A 19,820-nucleotide genomic window follows, 5' to 3' on the forward strand; every position below is an offset into this window, starting at 1 on the left:
ACCTTTATTAATCCCAGCACCCAGGAAGCAGAGGCAGGTGAATCTCTGTGAGTTCAAGGCCAGCCTGGACTACAAAGCTAGTTCCAGGATGATCAGGGCTACACAAAGAAACCTTGTCTTGAAAAACCAAATTGAATGAATGAATGAATGAATAAACAGAAAGAAAAGAGTCAATCTTTCTACAGCTCTGAAGGATGGATATCTGTGGTGATATATTGTGCACCCTAATAAATTTGCCTGAAGATCAAAGAACAGAACAAGCCGCTAGATTAAACATAGATGCCAGGCAGTGGTGTCACATACCTTTAATCCCAATACTTGGGAGTCACATGCCTTTAATCCCAGCACTAAAAAGGAAGTGATATGGTGGGTGGAGAAAGGTATATAAGGCGTGAAGGGACAGGAACTAAAGCCTTTTTGGCTGAGGAACACTTTTCGGCTAGAGGTCTACCAGCTGAGGCTCTTGCAGGCTGAGGAATTGGTGAGTTAAGAGGTGGCTTGCTCTGCTTCTCTGATCTTTCAACTTTTACCCTGATAACTGGCTCTGGGTTTTTATTAAAAGACCATTTTAACATTCGAACAACAGATATTAACAAATAAGAATATCCTAAATTGTCATCCAAAATCCAAATAGCAGGAAAGACTTGCATCCAGATACCAGTAAAAGGTCTGAAAAGTCACCAAGCACCAAGGAAAATGTATCTCTACTTTAGGCAGGCCTTGAGTGATCGACAGCAGGCCTAGGGACACAGGTTATTCTTAACCATTCTTTATATCCTCTCTATATGTGAATTACTATCTTAAAATGAAAATGACTGAAGATGCTTTAAAATTCCCCATTAGCAGCCAGGCAGTGGTGGTGCACGCCTTTATTAATCCTAGCACTCTATGAATTTAAGGCCAGCCTGGTTTACAGAGTGAGTTCCAGAACAGCCAAGGCTGCATATAGAAACCTTGTCTCGAAAAACAAGCAAACAAACAAACAAAAGATCCCCCATTAGCAAACCCAACAAATCCCCAGATGTGCTTCCAGGAAGAATACAAGGAAGAAAGCTGACTCAACATTGTAGGGCCCTGTGGAAGGAGTGTTCTTGGAGAACAGACAAGGTACATGGCACCCAGTGAGGGCTGGTTAGGACAGCTGCAATGACCTGCAAGACTGGCAGCCTCTTGTACCTACCATCAGCTGCAGCTGGTGTGAGTGGGATGTACTCTGTGGATGTGGGGCTGTTCAGGGACACACGGGCCCCTGAGAGGTCAATCTTTGTGCTGCGACAGGTATTAGAGCAGACTTTGTCATGCTGGTAGAAATCTAGCTCCCCAGAGTCCATGATCTTCCTGTGGAGAAGCCAGAGCAATCCAGGTGAGACCTAACTGAAAATACCTCATCTACCACTGTGACTTCGACTGTCCAACTTCAGGGCATAGGTTCCAGCAGAGGTGCCAACTAGGGCTAGGCTCCTCTGAGGTAGGAGATGGGCTGCAATTTTTACTATGCAGAAAGCTCAAATACAAGTACAGTACAGGTGGCACAGCCACCTCAAGCCACCTACACAGCGTTCTGTCCATAGGAAGGAAATGAAGGCACTTGTGGTGATATTGTGTTCCCCAATATATCGTGCACCCTAATAAACTTATCTGGGGTCAGAGAACAGAACAGCCACTAGATATAGAGGCCAGAAAATGGTGGCACACACACCTTTAATCCTAGCATTCCTAAGGCAGAGATCCATCAGGATCTCTGTGAGTTCAAAGCCACACTGGAAACTGCCAGGCACGGTGACACACACCTTTAATCCCAGGAAGTGATGGCAGGAAGCAGAAAGGTATATAAGGTGTGAGGACCAGGAACTAGAGCCTGGTTAAGCTTTTAGGCTTTTAGCAGCAGTTCAGTTGAGATTCATTCTGGATGAGGACTCAGAGGCTTCCAGTCTGAGGAAACAGGATCAGCTGAAGAACTGGCCAGGTGAGGTTAGCTGTGGCCTGTTCTGTTTCTCTGATCTTTCAGCATTCACCCCAATACCTGGCTCCAGGTTTGTTTTTATTAGTAAGACCTTTAAAGATTCGTGCTACAGGCACTGGCTAGCAAGTATCCATACTGTGATGGTAGACCTAGGGGGCAGACCCACAGCTAACAAAGGTGGTGAGCGACTCGTCCTGAAGCAGGGAATTAAGAATCATTTCCAGGGGAAGCTTTGCTTTTTGGAAGGACAGGAAAGGAACTCCTCAAAAAACAATTTCTAAGGCTACAGTCACTTATTCTCACCTACCAGGGGCTTCCTTCCCTTCTAAGTACTCCCTCTGGCCTCTTTGAGGTATTGAATCAAAATTCAACCAATCTCAGCCAGACTATCATAACCCATAAACATAAGGCCAGAGGCTCCAGTTTCACTCAGCCTATGGGCAGTGGTGGCCTCAGGCAATCCTAACACACTTCTCTCAGCCTGTGGTCTCAATAGCTATCCCATCAGACATATTGTAGAAAACAGAGGGTTTCTCAGAGGTATAAGGCTGAGAGCTATGAGAAAGCATCCAAAGTTGACTACTCTGACACAAAACAGTGTACCTTAGGGAGTGCTTAGGAAGTGAGGTAGCTGATTGATGGAACACCCCCTAGGAGAGCTTGCCAGTCTCCAGATACACAGAAACGAGTATGGCTCTTAGGTCATAAAGTATGTGAGCCTGGCATGTCCTAAGTACCTGTGTACTTCACAAGGGACTTTCATAAAAAGTAATAAAAAAGACAGAAGGGTCCCAAAAAGCACTGTCAAAAAAATTAAACTTAAACGTCTATGTAAAAACACCAGGTTATAGCCTTAATTTTTAATAGTAATATATTCAAAATATACATCCACACCACTACCACCACCACCAAGTAAAGAATTAGTGGAAATTAAAATAAAACTCATATAATTCATCTTCAAAGATCCAAAACCAAATGAAAAAGCAATGGCTGTGAACCCCATCCCTTCCCTCCCATCATCTCAAGCTGGTCAGATGCCCACCTGAGCATGATGCCATTCATCCGGATGGCTCTCTTCCAATCCTTCAAGGTAGATTTCCCTGCCAGGTGCACAAACTCCTTTGGGCTGATGACATGTTCATCGTACTAGAAAGAAACACAGAAGTACAGGACCTTCTCAGACCGACACAGGCCTGGTGAAACTGTAGCACAGCCCATTCTCCCTGCCAACTCCAGCCTTCACCAGGGGTTCACAGGAAGGAATGACATGGCTCTACCAGTCACAGGCCTCAGTATAGAACACTCTGATACAGTGCTTCATTGGAATATGCCCCAGTAGCCAGTGGCCAGGGTGAAGGATAGCTCTTTACCTGATACTTAGCATGCTGTAGCCCCACAAAAGTGTACATGTGCCAGATGAGGGGACAGACCACAGCAGAGAAAGCTTCTGGTGTACTCTCCCACCAGAAAGGACACAGCAAGTCACTTATAGATTATTCCTTAAGTGGTATGCACCCATTATCACATCAGAAAAATGTGATATTAATCAAGACATAAGCAAATAGCCTGCCTATGATGTGAATGGCCCCTTGCCTAAGAAGCCACAGAAACATAAGATGCACAGTGCCCTGCCTTGCATAGTGCTCATACATATCCACCTCAAAGTCAAGAGAAGTGCCCTCTTGATTCAACATTGTTCTGGGGCTTACTAGGGCAAAAAGCTTGAAAAGGTAAACATACTATTCAATGTCCTGAAGCAAGCAACTACTAGAACTAAAGAATAAAAATAAAACTCAGATGGACCAGTTGCAGGGCTCCAGAAACCACCTCTTTTCAGAATTCCGCTTCTTAAACATAGAGGACTTCTGCAGGTAGTATTGTCACAACTGTCATGATCAATCACAACTGCAATGACCATCTGCTGACAGAAATGATGTGCCTAAATTCCCCAAGAACCAGTGCAGCTTTTGTAATCCAGAGCAACAGCAAAGAACTCTCTTCACATTGCTAATCAGGGCAGAACTGGAAGACTACTGTAGCACCCAGCATCTAGCCCTTCATTCTGCAATTACCTCTGTTCTTCTGACCTTGCCTTTCTGGCTTGATCCTGTTCAAGTCTGACACTTGGTTCTAGGAACCAATTCTATTTGTTACCCCTTTCCTTTCCTACCCTCATGTGGGATGGTGGCTATCTCTACTTCTTCTCTACATGCTCTATGCTGGGCCCCGAGTATATCATGGGTTGGCTATCAAAGCCCACCAACCACTGAGCACCACTGTGTAATTCCCCCTTTTATTTATTTATTTACTTATTTATTTTTGAGATAGGATCTTGCTATGTAGCCATGGCTGGCCTGGTAATTGCTATGTAATCCAGGCTGGTCTCAAACTCACAGCTATCCTCCTGCTTCAACCTCTCAAGTGCTAGGATTACTATTAGCATTTGCCACCATGCCTGGCTACCCAACATTTCATTTCCATCAGTGCTGCCAGTTGACCATGAATCTGCCCTCATATCTCTTACCCTCCACTCTTCTTTATATCCTACACTTCTGTTTGGGATCTCTTTTCCTCCGCATGAAACATATCCAGAGCATCCTTTGCAGAAGATATACTGATGACAATTTAGTTTTTCCTGAAAAATATCTATTTCATACTTATTTTCAGAAATAACTTTACAATCATCTCTCTTATCATAGGGAGAATCTTGCACTATGTAACCTCTGGCTTCTCCTGAGCAATCTTGCTCGCTCTCTAGCCATTTTTATTTGGGGAACTTTTGTTTGTTTATTTGCTGGAGATATAGTCTCACTATGCAGTCCTGGCTGGAATTCTTTATGTAGACCAGACTGACCTTGAACTCAGAATTCTGCCCGTCTCTGTTTCCTGAGTGTGTGCTAGGATTAAATATATGTACCATCATGCCTGGCCCTTGTTGTTTTGTATTGGGGATTGAAACCAGGGCCTTCACATGCTAGGCAACATCTCCAACTTTCAAGCCACATCTCCAGCTTTCAAGCCATTTAAAAAGTCTTCTTTGCCCCTATAATTCTAGTGCTTTACTGTGATGCCATCTATGGGACATTTATTTTTTATTTTGATATAATTAATCTTACAGAATAATTGCAAAGGTATTCCAGGAAATCCACTACACTTTCTTCAGAATCACAGCTATTTCACTTGGCCCTTCTGCACCACTGCCATCTACAAAGACATGTATATGCATGTGTTCTGGACTGGTGAGACCCTCGACTCCCTTCCTCCCCTTTTTTTTTTTTTTCTTCGAGACAAGGTTTCTCTGTGCAGCTCTGGCTGCCTTGGAACTTACTCTGTAGACAGGCTGGCCTCGAATTCACAGAGATCTGCCTGCCTCTGCCTCCCAAATGCTGGGATTAAAGGTGTTGGCTACCACCCCCCAGCAAGACCCTTGACCCTTGACCCCATAGTACATAGACACAGACTGCCTAGGAACAAAGTACTCTGACACAATCATGAAACAGTTTCCCAGATCAGGATCAGTACATTATTAGTGTCCACCTGCAGTCCATATTCAAATACACCAACCGTCCTGATTACAGCCTTTCTCCCTGTTTTGTCTTGATATAAGAATGACTACAACGTTTATCAGAGTCCTTCATAAAACCACCTCCCAACCTGCTTTTATCTTTCTTTACCTTTGCATTTCTGAAGCATACAGGTCAGGCTTTTGTTTTGTTTTTAATTTTACTTTATGTGTATGACTGTTCTACCTGTATATATGTATGTGCGCCACGTGTATGCCTGGTGCCTGAGGTCAGAAGAGAGCATAGGATCCCTGGAACTGGAGTTACAGGATGGTTATGAGCTGCCATGTGGATGCTAGAAACTGAACTTAGATATCTTAACTACTGAGTCATCTTTCCAACTTTGTTTTTTTGTTTTGTTTGAGGGTGGTGTTCAAGACAGGTTTTCTCTGTATAACAGCTCTGGATGACTCACTTTGTAGACCAGGTTAGCCTCCAACTCAGAGTTCCGCCTGCCTCTGCCTTGAAATGCTAGGATTAAAGGTATGTGCTACCACTGCCCAGCTGGTTTTGTTGTTTTGTTTTGAAAGCACCCACTCACTCTTTATTGCTTTTATGACAAAGCTGTCCCTCCACACATCTGCTCTGCCCTCTGACCCTGGCATTTACTTCAAGTAAACATGCCAAATGGGGAAGAAAAGTGATGGGTCAGAATACAACACTTGAGGGTTAGGAGTCACCAAGTCTTTCACAAAGCAAACTTAAAAGCGACAATTTTGTCAAATGCCTCAGAGGGTTTCCACAGTGGAAAGAGAGGTGGTCCTTAATTATAGATTTTCCTTTCAGGGCCTGATGGATTTTGGTACATGTGTCTAATTGCTGATCTTTTTTTAAAAATAAATTTATTTATTTTACACTCCAGCAGCAGTTGCCCTTCCCTCCTCTCCTCCCAGTTCCTCCCCTCCATCCTCCATCTGTTCCCCCTGCCAATCCACTCTTCCTCCATTTCTGTTTAGGAAAGGGCAGGTCTCCCGTGAATGAATATCAACAACATGGGATATCAAGCTGCAGTAAGACTAAGCACCTCCTCATGGTTTTGTGTTTTTAAAGGCAGGGCTTCACTGTCTAGCTCTGGCTGGCTAAGAACTTGCTATGTAGGCCAAGCTGACCTGGAAACCACAGAGATTCACCTGTTTCTGTCTCTATGTGCTAGGATTAAAGGCAGGTACCATGATGCCTGGTACTGAAGGTTAGGTATTTTATTATAGTTCTGTCTCCTAATTTGTGTTTGAAGTTTTTCTCAGGAGTAAAGTTAGGCTGTGAGTTTTGGGCAGGAATACCCATGGGTTCTATCAGTTCAGTGGTTGCCTACCTGAAGAATTCTAATCCATCTTGACAGTTGCTTATCCTAAAGCCAAGGATATAGACATTGGCCCCCTAGACAGGGAAGCATCTCAAAGCTTCTTCGTGGCAGCCACATCACTTTGTGTTAGTGTGTAATCTAGAAGGGATGCTCTGACTGCTCCTCACTCCACTTCACAGCTAGATTTCCTAGTCCACCACTCCTTCCATATTCACTGGTAGATATTCTCATGAAAACGCCACTTCTCTCTCTGAACATACCTAACAGAAGTGTACTTAATATAAGAAAAACTACATGAAATACGTTGTAATAAACTTTATTTCCCAGTCATTAAGCCATTGCTGAGGACTCAGTAGCCTCCTCATGCCCCTGTCTTCTTAACACTCTATCCTAACTTCTGCCTGTCTTTTCTTGCAGTACCTTCCACAAACTATTCTACAGAGGAAAAGAAATTGTGTTGCATGTACACTATCCATATCCTACACTCTTTTGAACTCACTGTCAATACAAGTAAAGATCATGACTAGCTTCCTATTAGCACTGAGTTATATCTGTAGGAAAATTAACAGAAAAATGCAGGAGGACCCTTACTATTGCCCAAGGGATCAATGATGAATAGAATCAAAAGAACTAGTAAGGAATTTTTTTGGTGTGTGTGTGTGTGTGTGTGTGTGTGTGTGTGTGTGTGTGTGTGTTTATACACATGTATGGAGACCATATGTGGTTTGAATGAGAATATCTACCATAGGCTAATATATTTGAAAACTTAGTCCCCAGTTGGTGGGACTATTCGGGAAGGATTAGAAGATGTGGCCTTGTTGGAGACAGTGTGTCACTGGGGGTGGGCTTTGATTTTTCAAAAGTTCACACCATTCCACTCAGCTTGCTTTCTCTCTCTCTTTCTCTCTCTCTTTCTCTCTCTCTCTCTCTCTCTCTCTCTCTCTCTCTCTCTCTCTCTCTCTGCAGTATACCTGTAGTTCAGGATGTAAGTAAGTTCTTAGCTACTGTTCCAGTACCATGCCTTCCTACCTGCTGCCATGTTCCCTACCATGATGACCACGGACTCTAACCCTCTAGAACTATGAGCCCCAATAAATTCTTTCTTTTATAAGTTGCTTTGATCATGGTGTCTCTTCACTGCAATAAAAAAGTAACTAAGATATTCACCAAACCTGGACCTCACCAATTTGGAAGACTATCTAGTCAGCAAGTCCCACTGCCTCTGTCTCCATAGCGTTGGGAAGACAGTGTGCATCATGATGCTTTTGTTTGTTTTTGGTTTGGTTTTGTTTTTTTTGAGACAGGGGTTCTCTGTGTAGCCCTGGCTGCCTTGGAACTCACTTTGTAGATAAGGCTGGCCTTGAACTCACAGAGGTCTGCCTGCCTTTGCCTCCTGAGTGCTGGGATTAAAGGTATGTGTCACCACTGCCCAGCTAAAAGGGTTGTTTTTTTTTGGGGGGGGGATTTTTAAAATTACAATTTAATTGCAATATTTCTCCATTCCCTTTCCTCCCTCTAAATCCTCCCAAATAGCCTTCCTTGCTCTCCTTCAAATCTACAGCCTCTTTTTCCACTAATTGTTATTTCATGTGTATGTATATACATATATTTCTAAATATAACCTGTTCAGTCCATATAATGTTACTGGTATGTATGTTTTCTTAACTGACTATTTGGCACTGGACAACCAATTGGTGTGATCTTCCCTGGGGAAGACCACCTCTTCCACTCCCAGCTTCCTCAGCTGCCTACAGTTCTTTGTATAGGGTTGAGGCTTCATGGATTTTCTCCATCCAGTTTGGCATGCTCATCCCTGTTCAGCTAATATTTGAGCAGTCATGTTGGTGAGACTTTATGGGTGTAGCCTCTGATAATACTAGGAGACACAATCTCATAGCAAACTCGCTGAGGGTGCTAGGGATTTTAACTCGGATCCTCTTGCATGCATAGCAAGCCCTTTACTAACCGAGCCTTCTTCCTAGCACAAAGATGTTTTTATTTGTTTGTTTTTTAGGTGGTACTAGAAATTGAATCTAGGGCCTTTTGGTTGCAGACAAGTTTTGTGTGTGTGTGTGTGTGTGTGTGTGTGTGTGTGTGTGTGTGTGTGCGCGCGCGCACATGCTTCCATACATATGCATTGAGTTATATCCCCAGCCTGTAGTAAAGGAATTTAAGAAGAAATTTGCCTGCAATAACACCAGAGTTCAACATCCAGAATACAAATGAAATAACTCAGCTACAGAGTAACCAGTAAAAGAACACTTGCCAGCTCTTTGACAGAGATTGAACTTGCTACGGATGATCAGCTAAAGGCTCGTAGGCTTTAGATCAGTGATTCTCAACCTGCAGGTCGAGACCCCTTTGGATATCAACTAACCCTTTCACAGGGGTTGTATTATCAGAAATCCTGCATATCAGACATTTACATTATGATTCATAACAGTAGCAAAATTACAGTTATAAAGTAGCAATGAAAATAATTTTATGATTGGGGTCACCACAACATGAAGAACTGTATTAAAGGGGTTACAGCATTAGGAAGATTGAGAACCACTGTTTTAGATGCTTGTAGTTCATGAAAGGTTAAATCAAGATTTCCTTGTAAGGCATAGAATTTTCCCTTCTGTCCCTTGACACAAATTTAAAAGCATCACGGCTTATGTCATAATCACATGGAGTCTGCTTTTTTAACTTAGTATAAAACATTCATGCAATAAACTGAAAAGATAAGGGGAACCTTATCTTACTCATGTATTACTACTTATTTCTCTCTTGTCATGCTAGGACTAAACTCCAAGCCTTATACATGCTAAACAAGTGATCAGCCTGATGTTATTTATTTTAACATTAAATTATTCCAGATGGGAGCCTTTCTGTTCATCTGGGGATCATTCAGGTCTTTCAAAAGATGGACAGCAGTCTTGCCTCCTCATGAAGTCTTCAGGTTCCTTCCTTGCAGACAGACATGTCATATTTTTCTCCTGCTTCTATCTGCCACTTTCTTGTATGTATGAACTGAGATTTGAATGAAGTTTTGGATTCTATCCTCCAATTCACTAATCATCTCTTCAGCTATGTCTAATCTCTGAAACAAATCAATCAAACATTTAGTTTTAAATCTATTCATTTCTAGCTAATGTTTTTTGTTTTGTTTGTTTTGGTTTTTGGTTTTTGGTTTTGGTTTTTCGAGACAGGGTTTCTCTGTGTAGCTTTGCACCTTTCCTGGGACTCACTTGGTAGCCCAGGCTGGCCTTGAACTCACAGAGATCCGCCTGGCTCTGCCTCCCGAGTGCTGGGATTAAAGGTGTGCGCCACCACCGCCCGGCTCTCTAGCTAATGTTTTTGTCAAATTTGCTCATGCTTTACACATATTCAGGCTTATCTTTTATTATTTGAGATGAATTTTAAATAATTATTTGGAGTTAAGGGATGGCTCAATTGGTAAAGTGCTTCCTGCATAAACATAAAGGATCTGTTTGGATCCCCAGCACCAACATAAAAATCCCGGTACAGTGGTTCATGTCTGGAATCCTAGTGATGAGCTGATTCTGTTGCCCAATGTTTCTGCACATGCTCATCACCTTGCTCCCTTGTATCCAGTGCTTTGGTTTTCTTTTTCTGTGAGGTACTCCCTACCCCTTCCTGACTTAGAATTTTGTAGAAATTACATAAGGTAAATGGATTTCTTCAAAAAGGATTTTTCAACTATTTCTGTCAAATTGTGGGAGAAGTCAGCCTAGAAATTACTTAAAACCAAGCTATCCTCTGATGGAGGTTTTAACCATACTGTCACAGGTCAGTGTTCTAGAGAGCAAGCTTCTATTCTCATTGCTTAAACTGGGAGTGCCAGCATTCTGCTCAGGATGGGCAGAGGTGGGCTGATGTCAGGACTCTCATCAGTATCAATTTTAGAGACCAGCCCCTCTCTAAACACATGCTATGAAGAACCCCAGGTTTTACCTTTTTGTCTACAGCAGGCAAAACTTAGATAACTCATATCTTGGGCAAGAGCAAGACTCATCATTCTGTCTGGGCACTATACCACACTTTGACCCTGGGACTAATGACTTTTACTTGTTTTCTTGCAGAGGACCTAAATTTAATTCACAGCACCCACATGGTAGATCACAATCATTCATAACTCCAGTTGCAGGGGATTTGATGTCCTCTTCTGGCCTCCTCAGTCACCAGGCATGCATGTGGTGCACATACATACATGCAAGCAAAACACTCATATATAAAACAGAATAAATTAAAAAATTCAAACCAGCTTTATGAATATACCTTAGTGTGAATTTTGGGCTGTTTCAATACAAAATGAGTTTAGGTACTAACCTACCATGGTGCCAGAAATAGAATACCTTTCCCACTCAATATCCCCTAGCTACTAAATGAGGTCTCTTCAGGGCATACCTCAGTCTGTCAAACAAAGCCATTTGCAACTCAGAGGCCATAGCTTCCACCATATACCTAACAGAAGTAAGTGTACTTAATATAAATAAGAAAAACAACTTGAAATGAACTGCCATAAACTTATCCTCCTTCAAATTAGGTATGTCTTCTCACCAACCTGTCTCTGTTGCTTCACCTCAGCAGAAATTAAATTACTCTTGCTGGAGGCTTTTTCTTACTGTATTCATCATTCCTAGAGGTTATCTGCTGTGCCTCCTCTGTCTCCCCAGGCCCATGAGACTCAGCTTCCAGAGGAGTGTCCTGCATAGGACACTGCCACCCCCAACACCCAAGCAGGAGGAAGTGCAGGTAAAGGTGTGCGCCTCACCTGACCCTCACCTGAACACATTTCACATTGATGCCAGGGCACACAAACTTCCTCCAAATGAGGTTAGCTCTGCTGTCTCCGCAAGTGATGGGGTACACAATTTCAGCCTCTAAGTTCTCCCCCTCTTCAGCCATCTTCACTTCTCACAGACACATGGACAAGAAAAAGTAGAAAGAGAAAATCAGTTACAAACTTTCCAAAGCACTTCTTGCAAATGTGGAAAGCAGCTGCCAGTCTGAAACCAAATTGAGACCCAAGAAGGCCTGAAACAGAGCCCAGAAGCAAGGTTCCCATCAAGCCCATGGAGAATTTCAGATGAATCAACAAAAAAGACTATTTATCAGTAACTATTAACCACAATATTAATATAAGCTCATTAAACAATGGCCAATTGAAGAGCAATGTTAGAAGACAAAATCAAGCCATAGTTGAAACACTGCTAGGGAAACATGTCTTAGGCATCCCAACTCTTTAATCTGACTGACACAAGGCCGCATAGATAATAAATGAACACCTACAATCATTCACTATAGACAAAGGAAACAGGGGGAGACAGTGGCAAGACAACAAAATACAAAAGAGGAGAAAGCTGCAAAATTTGAGATGACTCTTCTTTCTTTTCCCACCAGTGGCTGGTAGAAGTCGTTCTCATTTAAGATACAATGTGCCCCTCCCTCTTAAGAAGACCTGGGATCTGGTCTCTTATATGCTGGGGAACAGCCCAAACAAGGGCCTACTTAGCCCTTGCTGTTACCTCAATTGTGGGACTGTCCTGTCCTCAAAACCAACAGAGTAGGCAGAAGGCAGGCTTCCCACCTAATGCTGCTTCCCAGTCAATAGGGTTTCCTACCTAACACGGCTTCCTTGAGCTGTGAGGAGGCTGTAAAGGCTGCAGCAGCTGCAGCTGCTGCATTTTCTGTTTCCATGTTATCTTCCGTCAATTCACCCCTGGTAGACAGAGAAAAAGAACATCAGAATCAGCAAGTGCACATTTTGCAGCCCCTGGCATACCTAGAGTGTGGAAGGATGAATCTCATTGCTAACAAACCAATTATACTTTGCTATCTTTATTCAGAAATTGTGGTGGCTATGCAGTCAGAGAAGAATGCACAGACAAGTGCTTATGCCACCCTCAGGAGAACATGTAGCTTGCATTCTCTGTTCCATTTTTGCCTTCCATCAGTGCCAAGAATGGCATGGACAAGCAAAGCCAATGTGAGGAATTTATAAAAGCAACAAACACTCATGTGGGAACTCAAAAGCATTATTTCTTTATTTAATAAAGTTTTCTATTTCCAATATAATAATTTTATACTGTTATACAAAGTTGCTAAAAAATACACCTTTTATACAGTTTTAGAGCGCAAACTCAGGCCCCCAAGCATGCTAGGCAAATGTTCTACTGAGCCATATACTCAAAATATACAAAATTTTTGAAAGAGGAAAAAAATTGACCAACCTTATCTTTTTTTTAAAATTTATTTATTTATTATGTATACAGAAGAGGGTACCAGATCTCATTATAAATGGATGTAAGCCACCATGTGGGTGCTGGGAATTGAACTCAGGACCTCTGGAAGAGCAGTCAGTGCTCTTAACCTCTGAGCCATCTCTCTAGCCCCCAAGCAACCCTTATCTTATACCAAAATAAAATTATGAGCAAACCAAAAGCAAAGGCAAAGGTGAAACCCTATAGTATTGAAATTTTTTAAAAGAAGAGGATTAGTAGTAGTAGTTATAAAATGGTAAAGGTTTTTCTTATATACAAAATCCAGAATCACAAAAAAAAAAGAGGGATACTTTTGGCTTAAAAATAAAAATACTTGGGGATGGGATGCATCTCAGCTGGTAGAGTGCCTACCTAGCATGTGATTCCCCAGTAACACATAACACTGGGCATGGTGGTACATGCCTGTATTACCAGAGGGCAGAATAATCGAAAGTTCAAGATCATCCTTAGAAATACAGTAAGCTTGAGGCCAGCCTGGGCTATAAGAGATCCTATTTCAAAATAAACAAACAAAAACAGAAGCAGGGCCAATGAGACAGCTCAGTAGGTAAAAGCACTTATTGCCAAACCTGACCACCTCAGATTAATCCTCAGAACTTAGTCCTCTGACTTCTATATCTGCGCACATGGGTTTACACACACACATACACAAAACATATACTTACCATTTCAACACTCAAGAGCAGAAACTGGGGAATCGCTACAAGTTCCAGACAAGCCTGGTCTACTTAGCTCTTTCCAGGCCAGTTAGGACCACATAGCAAGACCTTCCCTCAAATTTTCTCCAAAATTTAAAATACAAATAAATAAAATTAGGAGCTAGAGAGATGGCTCACTGGTTAAGAATACTTGCTGCAGCTGGGCAGCAGTGGCGCACTCCTTTAATCCCAACACTCAAGAAGCAGAGCCAGGGGGATCTCTGTGAGTTTGAGGCCAGCCTGGTCTACACAGAGAGATCCAGGACAGGAACCAAAACTATAGAGAAACCCTATCTGGAAAAAGCAAAAAAAAAATAAAAGAATACTTACTGCTTTTACAGAGGACCCTTGTTCATTCCAGTATCCATATGGTGGTTCACAACTACCTGTAACTCCAGTTCCAGGGGCCCCAATGCCCTCTTCTGACCTTTATAAGCACTGCATAAGCATGGTACACTTGAGTACATGCAAGTGAAAGACATTTACACACACAACAAAAATGTAAAAAATCTGTCTCTTTGTTTTGTTTTGTTCTGAGATAGGGTCTCACTATGTAGCCTTGGCTGGCCTTGAACTCAGAGATCCACCTTCTTCAGTCTCCCAAGTGCTGGGATTAAAGGCATATATCACCATATTCTGTCCTAAAATAAATAAATAAAATTAAAATCTTGTGTTGGTTAGATCATGCAGCCAGTAAACGCACTTGCTATGCAAGCTTGATGACCTGAGTTCACTCTCCAGAACCCATGTAAAAGTGTGAGGGAGAACCAACTACTCAAAGTTGCTCTCTGAGTTCTACAAACACCATGGCACACACAATAAATTAAAAACAAACAACAAGCCGGGTGGTGGTGGTGGTGGTGCATGCCTTTAATCCCAGCACTCGGGAGGCAGAGCCAGGCAGATCTCTGTGAGTTCGAGGCCAGCCTGGGCTACCAAGTGAGTCCCAGGAAAGGCGCAAAGCTACACAGAGAAACCCTGTCTCGGGGGAAAAAAAAAAAAAAAAAAAAAACTTGGAATCCGCTTTTTGGGGGTTTTTTTTTGTTTTTTTGTTTTTTGTTTTGGTTTGGGTTTTTTTTTTTTTTTTTTTGGTTTTTCAAAACAGGGCTTCTTTGTGTAGCCCTGGCTGTTGTACTGGAACTCACTCTGTAGACCAGACTGGCCTCGAAATCACAGAGATCTGCCTGCTTTTGCCTCCCAAGTGCCGGGATTAAAGGCATGCACCACCACCACCCGGCTATCTGTACAGATTTTTAAGGTAAACCTCCTGGCTTGGAATCTGCCTTTTGAGACATTAAGAATGACTCTGAACCAGCCATGGTGCATACCATTAGTCTCAGCATTCAGGAGGCAGAGGCAGGCCTGATCATCATAGAAAGTTCTAGGCCAGCCAGGACCATTTAAAGCAGTGGTTCTCAACCTTCCTAATGCTGAGACCCTTTAATATAATTCCTCATGTTGTGGTGACCTCCAACCACAAAATTATTTTCATTGCTATTTCATTACTGTAATTTTACTACTTTTATGAATTGTAACTATCTGATATACAGGATATCTGATAATGCAACCCCTGTGAAAGGGTCAATCAACCCCAAAAGGGGTCATGACCCACAGGTTGAGAGTCTCTGATTCAGAGAGACCCTGCCCCAAAAACAACAACAAAGAATGACTCTGATATGAATAGTAATATTAAATGGAAACCACCCGGACTCCAAAAAGTCTGCAAGAACTTGGAAAGGAAGCTATCCTCCTCAGCCAGAACTTTGGACAAAGCAGAGGACAATGACAGAACCAGAATGTACACCCTGTCCAAAACAAATTCTTCCAAGGAAGGAAGTCAGGAGTGGGGAAAAGAGACCCGAAACCCCTAGCTGTGCCATTAGCAGAGACTACAGCTCCTGACTTACAAGGACATTAGCAAACCAAGGGCCAGCATTCAATGTAGACAGCTGAGGAAATCAAAGTGAAGACTGAGGGAGAAGTATCTCCATGGATGTAGTACAGTCCCTCAGCAGCACAACCTGTAAAACTATGTCTCCAACTCTCAGCAAAGATGCTAACAAATTGGCATTTCTATTCATATCACATAAAAAAGGTATACTTTCCCTAAACATATGAACTCCTGGCTTTCTATTAAAAGCTGCTTTCTTCTCTGCAGTAGGCAGACTTTGCCACAGAATGGTGGTGAGCAGGAATAATTCTGTCAGGCTTTCTGAGTAAAGAATACTCCCCAGGTCTTCCCAAATCAGGAAAGAAATCATTTCCCACAAAGAAATTAACTAGCCTCTCCTTCACTTTTTTTTTCCCCCCCACACATTAAGAGTTAAGTCTCAGGGCTGGAGAGATGGCTCAATGGTTAAGAGTACTGACTGTTCTTCCAAGGGACTCAAGTTCAATTCCCAGCACCCACATGGCAGCTCACAACTGTCTATAATTCCAATTCCAGGGGACCCGACATCCATTGCAAAACACAATGCACATAAAATAAAAATAAATTAATTATAAAAAAAGAGTTAAGTCTCAATTTCCAATTAGCAGGATAATGGAAACTGTTCCCTATCAAAAATGGAAAGTTCTCCAACCTTCAGGATAGATCTACTTTAGGGGCTATATGGGCTCTTCCAAAGGAGGAATTCACAGCCTTTCCTGTACTGCAGAAAGGACTGACCACCGGGTCAACATGCTAGCACCCTGGTACTAAGGCCACCGATGGAAGAGTCTTTCTGATCCTTCATAGTTTTCCCATCAAATGAGTCATTTATTATTCTCCCACTTAACTCAGGCAAACTTTGATCAGCTTACTAATGGGATAGAGAAGAGTCTATAGTTCCCAACTCAGCTATTAGAACCTTCCACTATGAAGACACTCAGGTAGGTACCTTGATGGTGACAGTCACATGAAGAACCTGTGTTCTAGGTATAGAGAGGCCACACAAAGGAAACTCAACATACCAAGAAAGCAAAAAGCACTGGTTATCTAGTCCCTTATGTTCTGTGATGGTCTGTCATATAATTTCTATAGCTAAGACAGTAATGATAGCAGAGTGGAACTGCATTTTCTCCCTAAATAGTATAGAACCAGGACTGGAGAGATGGCTCGGTGGTTAAGAGCACTGGATGTTCTTTCAGAGGATCTGGGATCAATTCTCAGCAACCACATAGCAGCTCACACCTGTCTGTAACTCCAGTCCCAGGAGATCTGACACCCTCACACCAATGCACATGAAATAAAATTTTTAAAAAATAAAAAAAAAAATAGTATAGAACCATCAGCAGAGGCTTGAATAAAAGGGGACACTGCAACTACTGGACCTCATGGCAGAGGAAAGAAATCTGTCTCTAGGCAATTTAGAAGGTGGAAACCTGATTAATGTTTGAATCTCATGAGGAATATCTGTAGAACTTATAGAGACTACAGGGACTGAACGATTTCATATCTCCAACTGTCAAAGCTTTAGGGCACCAAAACAGTGTGTGCCTATGAGGACTTCTACTTTGCTCTCCAAGATTCAAGGCAGTACCTGGCCAAAAGCTCCAACAACCTTCAGGACCTACCCAGAAAAGCAGACAGATGCCCACCTAAAAGAATTCATCACATGGCCTTGAAACAGGCCTGCTCCCCTGGCTCTTCCCTCTGTATGCTAAGTAAACAGAGGGGAAGTGTGCAAGCTAATTTTATGTCAACTTGACAGAACCAAGAGCTATTTGGGAAGAAGATATATTCAATTAAGAAAATATTCCCTGTGGGAAAGCCTGTGGTACATTTTCTTCATTGGTAAATTATGTGGGAGGGCCCAGCTCACTGTAGGCAGTGCTACCCCTAGACTGGTAGTCCTAGATGCTATAAAAGAAGGCAGGCTGAACAAGCCATGAGGAAGCAAACCAGTAAGCCTCACTTTTCCATGGCCTCTACATCAGTTCCTGACTCCAGGTTTCTACCTTGAGTTCCTGCCTTGATTTCTCTCTGGATGATGAACTATAATGTAGAACATGAAATAAAACCCTTCCTCCTAGCTGGGTGGTAGTAGCATGCACCTTTAATCTCAGCACTCGGGAGGCAGAGGCAGGCAGATTTCTGTGAGTTCGAGGCCACCCTGGTCTACAGAGATAGTTCCAGGACAGCCAGGGCTGTTTTATAGAGAAACCCCATCTCAGAAAAAAAAAACAAACAACAACAACAAAAAAACCTACTCCTCCCCATGTTGGTTTCGGTTATGGTGTTTCATCACAGCAATAAAACTTTAAGACAGGGAGTAATTTTGTTTTTAATTCTCAGGCTTATGATCAAAAGGCATTTAAATTTACCTATGAAGCCAAGACTTGAGGCCTGGTGCCATAGCTGGATATGACGTTGAGGGACCTTTGGGGTGTGGAGGAATTAACTGTCAAGGAGATAATGTCAGATTGTAGAGGCAGCCATGGTATCTTTGTAAATATTGGATATCAAGTGTCCCATTAAAATGTTAATGTGTTGGGGATGGCTTAACTGGTAATACTATTTTGGGAGGTGGGAACTACATGAAAAAAGTAGGTTACTGGAGGAAAGTCCTTGGGAATATTTTGTCCCTGGTCCCTTCCTGTCTCCCTACCTTGCCTTCATGTTTCCCTTTCTCACCCTCTTATCTCCCATGAGGCAAACTGCCTCTTCCTCTACATATTCCCACCACCTTGATGTACTCACTGAACCCTCTGAAAACCATGAGCCAAGGTACATCCTTCCTCGATTGAGCTGTTTATGTCAGGTATTTTGTCACTGTAACAATAAAACTAATGATCTACAACTTTTCTGATCCTGAAGTAGTCTTGGTCCACCTAGGTGGGACTAAGAGCTAGTAAATGGTTATATAATTTGCTCTAGTTGTTGGGAAATGAGAACACATAAGGCATGAGATCATCAAGGAAAGTCCAGGCCAACTAGTTGGAAGATTTAGAGAGGCTGGCAGACATAGGGATGCCCTCACTACAGCTATCAAAATAGCCTGTCAATGAGACATGACTGAAGCCATCTTGACCAGCCAACCCACCACAACACATGACAGTGTCAAACAAGCAGGCTAATATTGTAGAATATTATTTTAAGATGTGTTACATTTGTTTATGCTGTGGGCCATTTGTTTAATGATGCAAAGATGTGTTGCATTCTTTTATGTTGCATTTGTTTAACTCTGTGAAGCTGTGTTACTGTGCCTGTCTAAAACACCTGATGGTCTAATAAAGACCTGAATGGCCAATAGTGAAGCAGGAGAAAGGATAGGCAGGGCTGGGAAGCAAAGAGAATAAATAGAGGGAGAAATCTGGGAGGAAGAGATCAAGGAGCAAGAGAACAAGGAGAGGAGGATGCTAGGGGCCAGCTACCCAGCCAGCCAGCCAGCCACCGAGTAAGAGTGAAAGTAAGATATATAGAAGTAAGAATAGGAAAAAGCCCAGAGGCAAAAGGTAGATGGGGACAATTAGTTAAAAGCTGGCCATGCCAGGCGGTGGTGGCACATGCCTTTAATCTGAGCACTTGGGAGGCAGAGACAGGTGGATCTCTGTGAGCCAGCCTGGTCTACAGAGTAAGTTCCAGGACAGGCTCCAAAGGTACAGAGAAACTCTGTCTCGAAAAACCAAAAAAAAAAAAGAAAAGTGAAAGAAAAGCTGGCTAGAAACAAACCAAGCTAAAAAGGCTGGGCATTAGCCAGGCAGTGGTGGTGCACACCTTTAATCCCAGCACTCGGGAGGCAGAAGCAGGCAGATCTCTGTGAGTTCGAGGCCAGCCTGGCTACAGAGTAAGTTCCAGGAAAGGCACAAAGCTACACAGAGAAACCCTGTCTCGAAGGCTGGGCATTCATAAATAAGAATAAGACTGTGTATGTTTATTTGGGTGGCAGGCCCCGTAAAGAGTGAAAACAACCAACTACAGCCTAAATCATAAAGCTAAAGCCAAATGAAAGAATTAGAAGAAATAATAAAAATTTACATATTAAACCCCTGAATTTTGAGATGGTTTCTCTCCCTTCCTCT

The 19,820-nt window shown here is 42.5% G+C and overlaps 1 protein-coding gene across 1 annotated transcript in view; it reads right to left on the reverse strand.

Moving 5' to 3' along the window:
* Gmeb2 (glucocorticoid modulatory element binding protein 2) overlaps positions 1 to 19,820 on the reverse strand; it is a 42,546-nt gene that overhangs the window by 6,548 nt on the left and 16,178 nt on the right. Inside the window, exons 3-6 of the mRNA XM_059262138.1 lie at positions 12,460 to 12,557; positions 11,621 to 11,748; positions 3,006 to 3,109; positions 1,181 to 1,338 (exon numbers count right to left, since the gene is read on the reverse strand). Coding sequence (XP_059118121.1) covers positions 1,181 to 1,338; positions 3,006 to 3,109; positions 11,621 to 11,748; positions 12,460 to 12,557 — 488 coding nt within the window. The remainder of the gene's footprint in view (positions 1 to 1,180; positions 1,339 to 3,005; positions 3,110 to 11,620; positions 11,749 to 12,459; positions 12,558 to 19,820) is intronic.

This window comes from Peromyscus eremicus, chromosome 4 (assembly GCF_949786415.1).
Source record: "Peromyscus eremicus chromosome 4, PerEre_H2_v1, whole genome shotgun sequence".
NCBI classification, from domain to species: domain Eukaryota; kingdom Metazoa; phylum Chordata; class Mammalia; order Rodentia; family Cricetidae; genus Peromyscus; species Peromyscus eremicus.